Source organism: Trachymyrmex septentrionalis, unplaced genomic scaffold (assembly GCF_001594115.1).
Source record: "Trachymyrmex septentrionalis isolate Tsep2-gDNA-1 unplaced genomic scaffold, Tsep1.0 scaffold126, whole genome shotgun sequence".
Lineage (NCBI taxonomy): Eukaryota > Metazoa > Arthropoda > Insecta > Hymenoptera > Formicidae > Trachymyrmex > Trachymyrmex septentrionalis.
Genome location: NW_017304395.1, coordinates 101283 through 113218, shown reverse-complemented (window position 1 = coordinate 113218; position 11936 = coordinate 101283). Strand labels below are relative to the sequence as shown.

The 11936-nt window shown below is 31.5% G+C and overlaps 1 protein-coding gene across 3 annotated transcripts in view; it reads right to left on the bottom strand.

Annotated features, from left to right (window-relative positions):
- LOC108756377 (tyrosine-protein kinase Fer) overlaps window positions 1-10802 on the bottom strand; it is a 12943-nt gene extending 2141 nt beyond the window's left edge. Inside the window, exons 1-15 of one of the 3 annotated variants that reach the window (XM_018500128.1) lie at window positions 10591-10802; window positions 10249-10479; window positions 9431-9604; window positions 9217-9313; window positions 8133-8328; window positions 7769-7906; window positions 7477-7686; window positions 7184-7367; window positions 6013-6183; window positions 4924-5160; window positions 4606-4782; window positions 4321-4534; window positions 4026-4178; window positions 3145-3267; window positions 2941-3063 (exon numbers count right to left, since the gene is read on the bottom strand). In XM_018500128.1, coding sequence (XP_018355630.1) covers window positions 2941-3063; window positions 3145-3267; window positions 4026-4178; window positions 4321-4534; window positions 4606-4782; window positions 4924-5160; window positions 6013-6183; window positions 7184-7367; window positions 7477-7686; window positions 7769-7906; window positions 8133-8328; window positions 9217-9313; window positions 9431-9604; window positions 10249-10461 — 2410 coding nt within the window. In that variant the 5' untranslated portion in view covers window positions 10462-10479; window positions 10591-10802. Of the gene's footprint in view, window positions 1-2940; window positions 3064-3144; window positions 3268-4025; window positions 4179-4320; window positions 4535-4605; window positions 4783-4923; window positions 5161-6012; window positions 6184-7183; window positions 7368-7476; window positions 7687-7768; window positions 7907-8132; window positions 8329-9216; window positions 9314-9430; window positions 9605-10248 lie in introns of all 3 variants that reach the window. The other 2 variants (XM_018500127.1, XM_018500129.1) reach the window with 2 other exon arrangements.
- Between the last annotated feature and the right edge of the window lie 1134 nt (window positions 10803-11936).

The window sequence follows — 11936 nt, the reverse complement described above, 5'->3', positions numbered from 1 at the left end:
ATACATACATACATACATACATACAATCAACAGATTTAAAAAATTTGTCGTATGACTAAAACGCATGTAATATTGGCGTAATACAGTGATATTACCGACAGCGTTTTACTAGCAAAAAAGATAAATAGTAAGATTTTAAACATTACTTTATTTACCTTTTATTTATAAAATTAAAAATTCGAAAATAATCATTTAAGTCCGATAACGTTATTTTTCAAATTTGATAACAGTTACTAAAGTTATTTCTCAATAACGGTTACTCAGATAACGAAATAACATCCATCACTACCTCAAATATCTCTTGAATAGTATATTTTAGAGAAAAATATTTTACATAAAAGTTTTATGACTTCAAGGAGAACTTTCAAGGAGAATTTTCAATAAGAAGGTACCATTAATATGACTGGGTGGCATTGGATCGAGATCAGGACAAGCGTCACTTTAAATTTTTTAAATAGAACCCTCCATTTTTCATTATATACATATTCTCATAACTTACCTGAGTATAGTTCACTTGAATTTCATGATCTTCGTAACATTTGTCAAGATCAAAGCTTGTACTTCCTCTTATTTTCATTTTTACATAAAAACCTTCAATGGCCTTGATACGTAATGAAAAATAAAGGGTTCCATTTAAAAAAATTCAAAATGACCTTGCCCTGATCTTAACAGCGCCTACCAAGAGCAAAGCAATATTTTTTTATGTCTCCTTGATAATTCTATCATGAAACTTTTAATTGAAATATTTTTCCCTAAAATGTACTGTTAAGAGATAAGTATTTGAGATGGTCAATTAAAGTGGGATACTCTGTATACAAAGTATATACCATAATACAATAAGATAAAGTAAAACGTTGCGCAATTTGCGCGAATTTATTTTTCTGCGAGAATAAGAGTGCTTCCATGACAGTCCGAATTTCGGAAAACGGAATCTCGGAAAAGTAATAGAGTGGGGATCAACAATCAAAATTATTGAGCTGCATTAAGGAGTGTTTGGCCATAACCGTATGCCATATGCCGTAATCTGTAAGAATTGACTAATTACAGTCAAGTATTCCCTTCTCATTCGATGGTAAAAAAAGAATACTCGAAGGTGATTGGTCAATTTTTACAGATACCGGCATACGGTACACGGTTACGACTAATATAAACGCTTCCTTAAGCCTATTCTATGATAGTTGTAATTGTAGATGTAAGAATTGATCAATAAATGTGAGAGCAGAATATTTGATTGTGATTGATCAATTCTTACAACTACGCTTACAACTATTGTAGAATAGGCTCTACTGTTCGTCTGCACATATATGTTAAATAGATTATCAAAATTGAATTTCTATACGTATAAAAAGAAATTCATTATTAATAAATAATTATTTATAATTGTTTGTAAATAAGAATTTATTAATATATATTCATTTTTTCAACATATAAATATAACTATACGTATAGAAATTCAATTTCGATAATCTTATATTTAACATATATGTGCAGACGAACAGTAATGCATACCAATAATTCTGATTGGTTGAATCCTCACTCTATTACTTTTCCGAGATTCCATTTTCCGAAATCCAACTGTCTTATCTTAGGATAGCATCCTAATAGCAGCAGTATGGTGTTGTGATATAATATAAGGTGAAGCGTCCCCGTGGATGCGCAGTCGTTCAAAAGTAGCGAGAAGCAGCGAACCAATCAGTTATACCCCACGATGCAAAATTTAAATATGATATCAGAACGTCAAGTATCAACTCACACGCTATAAGGGCCATGATTGGTCGATGGTATATGTATATTGACGGAATTGTTATTCTCGTATGCGATATTTGTTCAAGAATAGGGCCCCTGGTCTCCGAAATAGTAGTGTGCCATGGACTTAAGAAATTTACTGGAAAATAGGCATAACAGAGAAACCACTAAAGTCAAGGCTATGTAGTTCAGTGGCAAGAACGGTAGTTTACTATTTCAGAGACCAGGGGCCCTATTCTTGAACAAATATCGCATACGAAAATAGCAATTCCGTATACAATCAACCTATCACGATCGAGAAACGTTCATTTTTGTATGAAAATTATTCATATGTGCTTAAGAGATAAAGCCCCAGGTTCGAATCTCGGAGCGCCTTGATATTTTTCTCATCTTGTCGCTATTTCCTACAACGCTTACAGTCTATCTCGGATAAGTATCGAGCCAATTTAGTAAAATTTGGCAATAGTCGAAATGGAGAATCAGCTTTGATCATTATTTATTGCCATTCATTGTTATTAACGTTTTCCAATTTAATTTATATAATTAATTTTCAACATAAATATATCATTTTCATTTCCAATTAAAATTATACTTTTGAAATATACGCTTCTCTCTGTAGGGCATGACTGATTGGTCGAAATTTTAAACTACCTCCTCCATGTCAACATGATGCTCAATGTTTCATCTTATTAATTCTATCATGAGCAGCATACTGGGACAATCAAATTTGGATCAAAATTCATTCTTCTACTATGCATCTGCGGGAACATTTCACCATGCTATATACTAAGTATGCAAAAAGATTTTAAAGGGTGATTTCTCATACAAAAAGGGTGATTTCTCACGAAAATTTCATATAATCATATGTCTGAAACGACTTAATTTCAAAGATACAAAGTTGATGTGAAAGAGAGAAAGATATAAGTTATTTTGATGAAACTTTAAACATATACAAAAATCAAAATAATTCGAATGGTTTTTGAAAAAAAAAAAAAACGAAATTTTTCATTGAACTTTGCCACCCTATTTTTGAAACTAAATTGTTTTGAACTTGTGAGGAATCAACTCTCAAAATTTTTCAGTGTACTTAGTATACTCTGTATAATACAGACATTTAATTTTAATAACATAACAATATTATGACTCATGTTCGCTATAGTTAACTTCGTCAATTTCTGTTATTCATTTTCTTACCTGCATCTATTTTCTCGCGTGCCTGTGAATTGGACATGCCGCTGTATGGATTACCGCCTTTGGAGAATATTTCCCATATCAAAATCCCATAACTCCAAACATCACAAAGCGATGTATATTTACCTGAGAGATACGACGTAATGTATCAATTGTAACAATAAAATATTTAACATTAAATGATGTAAACATAAACTTATGACTTACCGAAATTCAGAGCTTCTGGTGCGGTCCATTTAATGGGAATTTGTTTCATACCATCTGAAACTATGTATTCTTCTTCTTCTCTTGACATTCCAAAGTCAGAAATTTTGACTATGCATTCATATCCTAAGGAAATAAAGTATACAACATTATATTTTATTCCATTATTATTACGTAATTTGTTCAAGTTCAAATTTAGTGTTTTCCTCCATTTTTTCTCTTTTTAAAATTTAGTTTATTTAGGGTCTCTTTCACTTCGGTTAAACTAATCAACGATTACATGATTATCAATGTGAAGACCATAAACAGCAATTTTATCGCGTCGAATCCAGATATATAATTCGTATATATACATACCGATCAGAATTATGTTGTATTGCATCTTGAATTCGTTTTAACAATATTGTAAAATTATATTTACATAATCTAAATCTCATTTTGTAATCTATTCAATCGAGTATTTCAATGAAGTTGAAATATACTGCAAGTAATGCAGTGCGGTTTAAATATACGAAGTCTTCTTTCACATTTTTCAAGATTATAATCATATTCACCAAAAATATAAAAATTAACATTTCATCCATTTTTAATATAAAATACTAATAGAAGTACAAGTTATAGAAACACATTACAAGAACACTTCTTGTAATAAATTATGTTTAGTTCTCACATTGGTAATCATGTAATGATCGGTTAGCTTAACCGAGGTTAGTGAAAAGTCGATATAATATTTCGTGAGAAATAAGTGAGACCTCTGTTCTCCTTGCAGAGGATACTCACAGGATCCTTTCAGAATGGATCTGCTGAAATTCAAGACCCTGTGATTCGCCCATGTAAGTTTTTACAGGAAAAAGAAGAAGAAGAAGGTTGAAAGAGACCCTTACCTACAAGGCAGTTGCGAGCGGCTAAATCTCTATGGATGCAATATTTAGATTCCAAGTAACTCATACCAGCCGCAGCATCCTTACACATACGCAGTTGCTCCCGTTGTGTTATTGTACTAGCATTCTTCCGTAAATACGTAAGCAACGAACCACCTAGAATTAGTGATTAGCGTGTAGACTATCGTAGCATATACATCGGTAGATTTTTAATTTTATATTTTAATACGATAGCATGAGAGTTAGAGATGATTAATGGTATTAGCATAATGCAACGTAATAAGATTTGAGAGCTTACCGGGCACCAGTTCCATCACGATCATGATCGGTTGCTTTTGAACGCAGATACCGATGAGTTTAACTATGTTCGGGTGATCATATTGTTTCAATATTCTCCCTTCTTGTAGAAACTTACGTTTTTGCTCGTCCGGTAACGTTACCTTGCATGTCTTCACAGCCACCTCAGTCTTACAAGTCTTCAGTTGCGCTTTGTAAACGTCTCCAAAATTTCCCTACGAATTTCACATCATATATATATAGCGGCATATAAAACATATAGGAAAGCTATTGTCAGCCTACTCACTCGACCTATTTTCTCCAAAAGAATGACATCATCGTTATTAAGCTCCCACCGCTCACGTAAAATTGGAGTTTTAAGAATAGCACCAGATCGACTGGTCACTGGCAAGCCAGACAGCCATTGATGCCTGATTAATTCTTGAATTGATGGAAATGCGGGTCCTTCGAATCTGTAATGTCCCTGCCATAACGTACATTAATATAATCCGTTCCTTTGAATAATAATAATAATTTTGAGCTATTAGAGAGAATTGAACTTTCTAATTTTAATATTATACAAATTTATATGTATATTAATATATTCTATTGAATTTATTCTTACCTCTTGTGTAAGTTGTACGATAAAATGCTTGTGCCCATCCCAACAAACAGATAAAACTATTTGACACTCATCGTTTCTCATTGTTTCGCGTACTAAAAAGTCCCCTTCATTAACGAGTAATCTTACAACTTCTTCTCTCGGTAGTACCCCATGAAACCATTCTTCCTCCATAAGAGGACCGCCATTTCCGTTACTTTTTTGATTATTAGTTAAATGTGAGATTCCACGTAATGGTACCTAAAAATATATTCTTTTGAAAGTTATTTCTTTTTTTCCTTTGTTTCAGTTCTTTTTTGCAAGCAACTAAAAAAAATGACAATTTTGAATTGCATCATTGTTACAACAAATAAGCAATATATTGGAAACAAAATATTTTGCAATTTCAATCACTGCCACATACAGAGTGCTTCAGAAACAGATGATCAAACTTTGTATCGTATTCTACTCTCCTTAAATATAAAAAAAAAGATTATATAAACATAAGTTCGGAAATTTCTTCTTTTTGAGATATAATGCTCTTTGTTTACCTCGAAATTTTAGATAGATATCAACCGATAATTATAAGAAAGAGTAGAATCCGATACCAAGGTTTAGCCACTTATTTCCGAAATACTTTGTATATACGTCTTGTATAATTTATTTCTGTACAAATGAATATCAATGTAAAAATGTTTATTCTCATGCATAAAATTTTCATGCTTAGCATGGATAACAACATAATTCAGCATTAATAAAATATATTCTAGATGAAATACTTATTATTCATGCAATATTTTCTAATTATGATAAATCATGTAAACCATAATTCTGTACATAAAATATAGTAGTAAGATGAAGTTGTTTGCGAACCTTGCACTAATTTTTGTAATAAAAAGAATATCAATATAAACTAGATACTGAAAACGGAAAACTAGATACTGCTTATGTCTGCGTGGCAGTATAAGGATAAAAGAATTTATTACAATACAAAAGCGGGGGCAAATGTGTTGTATGTGAGTTTTACATAATAACGCAAAATATATCAAACATCTTATCGAGCGCAGAAAATACACGAGCACTCGGATATCACACGAATAAAATAACACATACAACTGGGGGGTTATTTTTATCTGCTTTAGCTGTAGGCCCTTCACTAATTGCCCTAATCAATCCGTTTTTCGAGTCGTTAATTGCCGGCAAGGATTTAAAAGGTGATTTTAATATTGTCATGAACCGCTGATTTCTCCTTAGTGTGAACAGACCGTTGTTGACTGTATTTCTCTGTAAAGGGCCAGATCTAACTAACTTATAATTCCAGGCAACTTAGTATTAAATGAAAGAGTAATCAACATAAAATGTTTATACATTATTATTACAATTACAAAGTAATTTTCTAAAATCTATTCTAGGAACATTCTTTATAAAAATCTTTTTCTGAAAACATTCTTAACAAAGTATAGGACTCTTTCGACTTCAAAAAGTATGCCATTTTCAATTTTTTTTTCTGGAAAAGATTGTATAATAAAATTAAAGAATGTAAAAAATTGTATAACTACAAGGATCGAATTTAATATAAGATACAAATGAAAGTACATATTTTTTACTATTAATTACAATTTTTTATTTTATGTTTATTGAAAAGTATTCCCCTTTTTCCTAGGTCTTACATGACATGCAGTATTTTACGATACCAAAAATATCTGACCTGATTCATCTGAAACAAAAAATTCAAAGAGTCTATTAAATGTACTTAAAGTACATTAAAAATTGTAATCCCTATCGGATGCGATTTTCCAATTTTTTATTTTTAATAAAATGGCAGACTTTCAAACTTAAAGAATCGATTTCAACTTTCTGAAAAAAAAATAAAGAAATCGAAAAAAGCATCCAATAGGGACAATTTTTAATACTTTAAGACTCTTTAAATTTTTTATTTCAGATGGACCAGATTGGAGATATTTCTGGTACCGTAAAATATTGCATGCCGTGCAAGGCCTAGGAAAAAGGAGAGTATTTTTCAGTGAAATATAAAATAAAAATTATTATTAGTAGTAAAAGATATATATTTTCATTTACAAAATTTCGATCCTTGTAGCTTATATATCTCTCTTAGAAAAAAATCATGAAAAAGGCATTTTTTTTTTTAAACCAAAAGAGAACTTCTTTATGCCCCTTTAATATCAAGAATTACAAGAATTTAATATTAAATCTATTATAATTAAGAAAATGTTTTTCTTTGTTAGCAAAAAAGGAAAAAATTTCCTTTTCAGATTGTACTTACTTTATTAATTGCAGGTGAATCAGTGAAAGAACTTTCCATAGAAAGATCACAACCCGAAGGTAACTCTTCACAGCCTAATTCATTGAGAGCGCCTCTAATAACATCCACTTGTCTTTGTAATTTTTTCTCCTGGCAACGTAATCTCAGTTCTTCCCTTTCACGAGAATAGTCTAAGACTGAAATCCTAATGATGCAGGACACACAACGTTTGAAAGTTTATTCATCAGCAAATATCGAACTTGATCGTAACATTAGCATTGATGCATGATATATCAGCGGTAAAAAATTTATACCTAGAATCGCTGTTATTTTCTTGCGGGAACTGCGAGCTTTGTCGATTTTGTTGCGTAGTTTTGAGAGAACCTTCGAGTTCTGTGAGGCGACTTCTCAACCAATCTATAGTCAAATTGTCGACAGTTAGCTTATTTGGCAATAATTTCCCTGAAGTGTCATCCACAAGGTTCTCATCAAATGTAAATCTAATCGGAGATGCTGGCCTAGTTCTACATTAACATTATAATTTGAAATATTTGTATTAAAATATATTTTTTAAGTATAGAAATAATTATAATGTTACATATGTACTTATGCTTTCCAATAAAATCTCTATACTCCTCGATAGGCTTAATACTATCGACTGCCTTCAGCACTTTTATATGAATCTCCAGGAATTTCTCTGTTGTAAAATCTGTATACTTTACAATATCCTGTAGTATTCCTTTCCTAGAGGAAATGGATATTTAAATATTTTATACATGTAAAAAATAATAACTATTAATTTTTATAATAAAGTTTTTACCTTCTCCATTTCTAGTTGCATGCAAATAGAAAAATCAAGATGAAAAGATTTTTTGTTCAAGGATAAAAAATGATAAAAAAAGGTTAGAACTTTGCCAAGAGTGTACTATTTAGATATCATATATAAGGCTTTTTATATAATAAAACTCACCATGAAGTTATGAATTCTTGGTGAATAGCCTGTTGTCGATGGAGCAAACTTGGCAAATAACAGGTTCTTAAATCGTGTTCACATTCTGTCACAGCACCTAGTAGTAGTACGTATTCGTTGTGTGTTAAATGAAGCTTTCTGCATGCCTTCTGATACTTTTCTCTTACTTCGTCTAATTTGCGGCCTCCTCTACCAGCTAAAGAAATTGCATTATTCTGTATCACTTTCTTATTGCACAAATACAATAGATTTGATATGATACAAAATGATTTCTATTTGGTTGTTAGAAAGTTCTGTGGTATTTTGTTAGCTCAAAATTGTATTATATATACAATATCTTTGTCAAAAATAAACAAAATTTAAATTTAAAAGAGTTTTAAAGATTGAAATCTCTACTTTCAAAAGGTTACTATAATTTTTTAGTTTATTGAATTTGATATTTTTCACATATAGAAAACTACTATATAGAAAACTAGCTGAAAAAGAAGGAAATTTTTCTTCTTTGTGAGTCTGTCACGTGTCAAAAAAAATTTGCAAAATTTTCGACTTTTATCGTGAAAACTTGAAGTTTCCCTACAAAATCATTTTTCAAAAATGTTTCTATAATTTTTTATTCTTGAATTATTTACAAGTTAAATAAAAAGGAGCATTCTTTGATTGCTCTTAACTTCCACTGATTCACCTGCTATAAAAATATAACATTACTTTCCTTCTAATCACTGCACAATAATTATAAGGACTATAATGTCACATTTTTTACTCAAATTTGTATAGATTCTACATTTAAAAAATCAGCAATTATACCATTCGATAAAGCAGTTTCAGCCTTAAGAATCCGATTTTTTAATTGTGATATGATGATTCTTAACAGAGTTACAAGCAATCAAAATCAGAATGCTTTTTTATTTAACCCATGTGTAACTTTATAACAAAATTTGTAGGGACATTTAAAAAAAATACATTTTTGGGAAAAATTTTTCACATCAAATAGTTGAAAACTTCTCAACAAATATATTCTATATATAATTTTGAGCTAATAAATATCGTAGAACTCTCTGAACCATCTTATACATAAAGCACTTACACTTAACATAATATTCTTCAAATCGTGACCTCATTAATTTATACATCTCTAAATTCTTCTGATACTCCATTTTCTTCCTAGTTACATCATCTGTCAGCTTCAAATGAAGAAAAATAAAAGAAAATTTAAATAATAATCAGAGTTCATCTCATTTGTTTACTATTTGCCATAATTATATACTTTGACATTATATCGTAACATATATCTTGTTTACCTGCTGAAACTGATTATTCAGCCAATTCTGTTCCTCTTGGTAGAGCTTTCTAGCTCTCCTTCTTTCTGAATACAATGTACTTAACTGATCTACAACAATATTTTCAATAGAATCTGCTTGCTGCTTGATCAATTTTGCTGTTTGATCAATAGAGTCCATTATATCTCTCCAACTCTGCAAAAGTATATGTACTTATATATATATATATATATATATACATGCATAATACATATATATATATATATATTAGGCCTGTTCTTTTTGGCTAAACTTTTGCACCAGTTCATCTTTCTTCCTCTTCTTTCCTTCTGGAGAGAAAAAGAAGATAAACTGGTGCAAAAGTTTAGCCAAAAAGAACAAATCTATTATCCTAGTAATTTGCCAACAAATATGACAGATTAACATCAACAACAAATATATTAAGCGTTCTAGCAGAATCTATATATAATATAATTTGACAGTAAATTGTCAATAAAAATCAATTTATTACTTCGTAATCATGTAAATAGTCGTATGAAATGTCTCAGTTTTAGTAATCAACCATATTTGATTAAAAAATTTTGTAACATTTCCATTAGTATTCTGCCGAGAATTTCAGTAGCAAGAACTTGACAAAATTATCTGTTCGACATAAATAAGCGAAGATCACATTCAATCAAAGTAGATCTTTCTTTTATGGATCTTACAATTTCTAATTTAAGTAAACTGCGTGCTGATTATTTGTTAGTCTTGTACAACAGAGTTCTGAACTGACAGGCAATTTAATAATACTGATGAACAGATTATCTGTGTTCAACAGATTTGGCTGATATAACTACCTGTGCTATAAGACTGCCAACGAGATCCTCGTTGCGCTCTATCTTCTTTCCTTGGATGGTGAGAGAGGAAATGGTAGAGGCATACTCTCGGTCGGATTTGACCTTTGACGTGAGGCACCTTCGCATCGTCTCCAGCAGCTTGATTTCGGCATCCTGACGGGTTAGAAGCGCCTCATGCGACGCCTGACCCTGCAGACTTGTGGAGAAACCCATCCCTTGGCGAATCGGAAACTATCACAGTAACGTGGTAGTGACTGTCAACGGTGACGGTCAACGGTGGCTCATTTTAACTTTGCCGTTAAAATAGGATGTCTGAACGTGACATCGATAAATATTCCTAACTTTTAATTTAGATGGGCTTGGCGCGTTGAACGGCGACGTGTCCGATATTGTTACATGATCAGCACTGCCAACGACAAGGATAATAACGACGACGTGCCGTTACTCCGGCGCGTCCCCGCGCAACTCTGAGATCAACATTTATATTTATATCCGTCTCCCAAAAGCTGTAGAAAAATTTTACTTTTACCAGCAAAATACCGTCATTGGCTAAATCACACGATGATGTCGATCAAGACATGAGCTGCGTTCAGCAGAGAAAACTAATCAGTCCATCATTAAGGCGGGTTCACACCTTAACGAAAAAGCGGAAAAAGCAGCCAATCAGAATTCTAGCGGGTAGTCTACAATTTCGGCTTTTTGTACTACTAAGGCTACGTTCCAAAACTTTCTCTCCGAGAAAGATTTTACTTATATGCTATAGTATACGTAACATGTACTATATATTTTGAGTAAAATCAACAAGTAACGGCCAAACTATTATCAATAAATTCATCAAGCCAATCTCCATGATTGGGAGTTTACTCATGCTGGCAAATTAGAAGAGTAAATTCGAGTGGAACATATGATTAAAAAAAGTGACCGAAAAAAAGGTGGTTTTTTAACTCGTTTTTGGATCCTTAATTTTTGGACTAAACTGTATGCCAAATGATATCCTATAATGAGATATTAATTATAAAGAAATTTCAGGTTGAGTTGACAATTGTTATCACAGCTGGACTGGAGGGGAGTCACGTACATCTATGTGAAAATCCTTTGTTTTTTATATATTCAAAATAAAATAATTTACAAAATCACCAGAATAAGTGATGTTGAGTTGATCTTGCTTTCATTGATTGGATCAATTGCGATCTTACCTTCATCATCTGGATTAGGAGCGACGCATAATTCAATTGCACACACCACTCATATCGACCGGTTCTTAATAATTTTTAACTGCTTTACTAATAAGATTATATTAAATAAGAGTATGTTAAGAAGAGCTACAGGCCAAAATATTTTGGCTCATAGGCCTTTTTAACACATACTCTCATTTAATTTCATTACTTCAGATTATTGTATTATTTTAGTCAATTAGAAATGTGAGCAATTGATATATATCCGGCTGGATTAATCTTCTTAAAAAATATTGTACCTCGCAGACCTATGATAATGGATTTTGATTCCCCCTCCCCCCCCCTTCTTCCAGCTCTGATAACAATTGTCACTTCAACTTGAAACTTCTCTGTAATTAATGTCTCATTATAAGATAAAATTAGACACACATTTCAGTCCCAAAATCGAGGCCCCCAAAATAGACGATTTTTTCGATCATAGCAACTTTTTAGAACACGGCAACAAAAATAATA